The 3,426-nt window shown below is 38.6% G+C and overlaps 1 protein-coding gene across 1 annotated transcript; it reads right to left on the minus strand.

Moving 5' to 3' along the window:
• Positions 1–255: 255 nt before the first annotated feature.
• LOC144640012 (coagulation factor XIII A chain-like) lies at positions 256–3,142 on the minus strand (the record flags this gene model as incomplete). Its single annotated transcript, XM_078499256.1, has 5 exons — positions 3,087–3,142; positions 2,402–2,529; positions 1,810–1,992; positions 855–1,115; positions 256–374 (listed from the first exon to the last, which is right to left on the minus strand). Coding segments are annotated over exons 1-5 (747 nt in total), but the record flags the coding sequence as incomplete, so codon positions are not given.
• Positions 3,143–3,426: the final 284 nt, after the last annotated feature.

Raw genomic sequence — 3,426 nt, forward strand, 5'->3', positions numbered from 1 at the left:
AACCAGTTTTGGTAAAATCAAATGCTATTTTTACGTGAGGTAGATTTGATAGCCCGGCTGGTACCGAACGAACATGAAATAACAGCATCCGACACGTGTAAGGAAGGACATGAGCTTGATTCTTGTGGGAGACTCAGAATTGACTAGAGGGTTAGAGGTTTTTTCTTGTCTGGGTCGTTCTTTGTTTTACCTTGCTTGAGAGTTTCACATGTTTTTACACCGAAGATGAACCTTCTCACGATATAACAGTTTTACCTGTCCAAACGTCCATGGAATTGACTCCTCCTGTCCTGAAACACCTTTCCATATGTATCCAAAGTCCTCCATGACGTATTCATTACGATGTTCGTTGTTTTCCATATAAACTGCATCTTCTGTTAAATGAAAGAATCAAAACGTAATTTATAATAGAGTCAGCTTCAATTCAATCTTGAATTAATTTAACAAATAACAGGGCTTCAGTATGAGAAATATGGGAAGTGCATATAATTCAAGGTAATTTCCTACTGATAAAAGGCGTTATTCGGTCGGCCTTCATACATCAAAATCAACATCTTATTACACCCAATTGCCAGGTACGTTGAAAGACAAGGCATTTGGGTAAGAAGTAAAAATGCCAAGTAATTACTGCATTGAGACAGAAGCCACATCAGCCGTAGAATGCATGGACCTGCATATGTGGGTTACATTTTAAAGCAAATTTAAGCTTAATGAAAGCTTGTCGTACCACTTCTAAGCAATTTATATGAACGAATTGCCTCATGGCATGTGTTTAACAAATTTTCGGATTTAATAATTCGGCTACGAAATATATACTTGTGTCCCCAAAGGAAGGCACTAGCTTGAACAAATACCTGAGCACCAAGCATTAAACAAGACACAAATCTGTTCGTCGTGTTTGTATCGAAACAAAGATTCCTCTCCAGAGGATTCCTTGTGTTTAGTCTCGATGAACATTTCATATCGACCAATGATGGCTTTTGTTGAAGACATGATTGACAGGCGGACAGTGCTTCCATTGGCTTCTTTGACTTGCATTCCCCACTGTTTGGGGTTCAGGTTATCTTGAGATGCGACTCGCACAATAGATCCTTTGCTTTCCTGAGGACGTTTGCCTACAAGATTAACAATATATAAAAATGCATGGAAACCAATGAGGATATTTTGTATATAAATCATTGCTGAACATCGATCAGTAGTTAAATATTATGTGAATTTCACGTCTAATCCAGTCCGTGGTTTCCCGCATCAGAGTGTTTTAGCTAACGGACGTCTCTAAGCCATGCGTCTCTACGTCCGCTCTTCATTACGTTCTACGCTTCGCTTCGAAATTCTCTGAAAATTCGCAACTTTCTTCGCGAATTAACTAACATATCACAAAGTCAAAAAATACTTGTTCCAAAACAAAATGTGCACGCAAACTTGCTAAATTAGGTAAAAGATAAAATCTGTGTCCGAGCTAAGTGGCACATACAGCCGGAGCTTATCCCGGTTTCCGTAGCATTAAGCGACTAGGAGTATTGCTACTCCCCCTAGATTGGATACTAGTCCATCGCAGTAAATTTGCTGGTACTGTGAGAGTAAAGTGTCTTGTCCAAGAACACATCGCAGCGTGCCGGCCAGGCTCCGAACCCGGGCTGTTCGACTCGGAGTCGAGCACGCTAACCATTCGGCCACCACGCCTCACATAAAACTTGCTTAATTACTAATTCTAATTGCGTAACCGGTAGCATCCACTTGCATGCACGTAAGACACGACAACAATATTCTAAAAGTAAAACAAGTAGTTAAACAACCATTGTGCTGCACCTGTAACAAACTGTACCACAATGATGTCATCCTCCTGATTGTACTCTCTGTTGAACGTCACGGTGACGTCAAACACCTGTCCCCTTCTGAGTATCAGCTCTTGTATCTCATAGTCATCGGTTTTATGAGCCTCTCTGTTTCCATCTTTGTGAAGATCGACTGTCACAGGTTTTAATTGGGATGCTGCAGAGGATAAAAATGAACTTACGATCGTGTCGACTGTGAAAAATCTCTGCATGGATATATGTTTTATTGACTGACTGACTGACTGGCTGGCTGACTGACTGATCATTTGAGTGATGGATTGATTGATTGATTGATTGATTGATTGATTGATTGATTGATTGATTGATTGATTGAATAACTGATTGTCCCACATACACTTACTATGTTTCCACCTTACGTCGTAGGTGAAAGAACAGTAATGCTCACACACATTTTTTGTCTAGGCAATCAGTGACATACAATGAATGGGCAGCCAGCTAAGTCAAACTGCGAACAGACACTGTTTTATCTGATTTCATTACTGCAAACTAGTTAAATGTTTAAGTTAGGTTACATGTAAATGATTCTTTCTGCAATCTAATTGTACCTTCCTCGTCTTTTCCGTTGTCAATCCTCAGGGCATCATTATGTTCTCTGAATTCTTTACCGGGTAGAAAATTGTCTCGTCCCTCTCCCTCTCCCAGGCTTGACCTGTTACCGCTGCTTGAATCCTCCCTGTCGATAAAACGTAATCATATTATCAGACTACCTATGTGAAGTTATTCTTAGAGACCCATGTTAGCCTCTCTATCACAGCTAGCATGATGATGTTGATAAAGAACGTTTAGTTAAAACTTGTAAAAACGTTAGTGTCAGCAATCAATCAATCAATGGAAACAGATGTCAATAGTTCAAGATTCCTATAGTTCAGATGCTTATAGTTCAACATATTCAGTAGCTAAAACATCTCCCATTCTTTTTACGAAAAATAAAATTCAAAGTGCTCAAGACACTTTATTCTTGTCGTCGGGTGTGGACACTCTTTGAAAGCGCTAGAATCGGTGATGGGGGAGGGGTTGGTGGTAAATTGCGATCGCTTGGCATACCAACCAGGATAAGTAGCAATACGCGTTTTTGTTTTGTTGTTATGGTTATTATTATGATTTTGTTATATTTTTGGCTTTTTTTTCATATTGAGACAATGAAGCAAAGTATCGGCCTGATTACCTATTAAGTTAGATTTGCAAAAAAGCTTTCAATGAAGAGAAAACTACCGGTTACAAGTTACTTACGGTAAATCGTGGGACCCAGCAGGTTGAACTTCATTTCCTTCAGCTCTGTTGAGCATATTAAAAAAGTGGTTAAAATAATCTGTATTTTCATAGTTCTTTTCCACTTAGCTATTAAAAAAAATCCATAAGTTTTTTTTAATGTAATTGTTGCGGTAAGAAAGCATAATTCTCTCCCACATCGATGTTACAATCAATATTCATGGTAAAATTCTATACATCAGACTTTTCAGTACTTTGAAAAACACGATCCCTCGACTCATTCTTGTTCAGCAACAAAAATATACAAAAATGACCATTTTTATTTAATCACTCCAAATATCAATCTATCCGTAAACACTGT

Source organism: Oculina patagonica, unplaced genomic scaffold (genome assembly GCF_052425735.1).
Source record: "Oculina patagonica isolate OP01 unplaced genomic scaffold, crgOcupat unplaced1642, whole genome shotgun sequence".
NCBI classification, from domain to species: Eukaryota; Metazoa; Cnidaria; class Anthozoa; order Scleractinia; family Oculinidae; genus Oculina; species Oculina patagonica.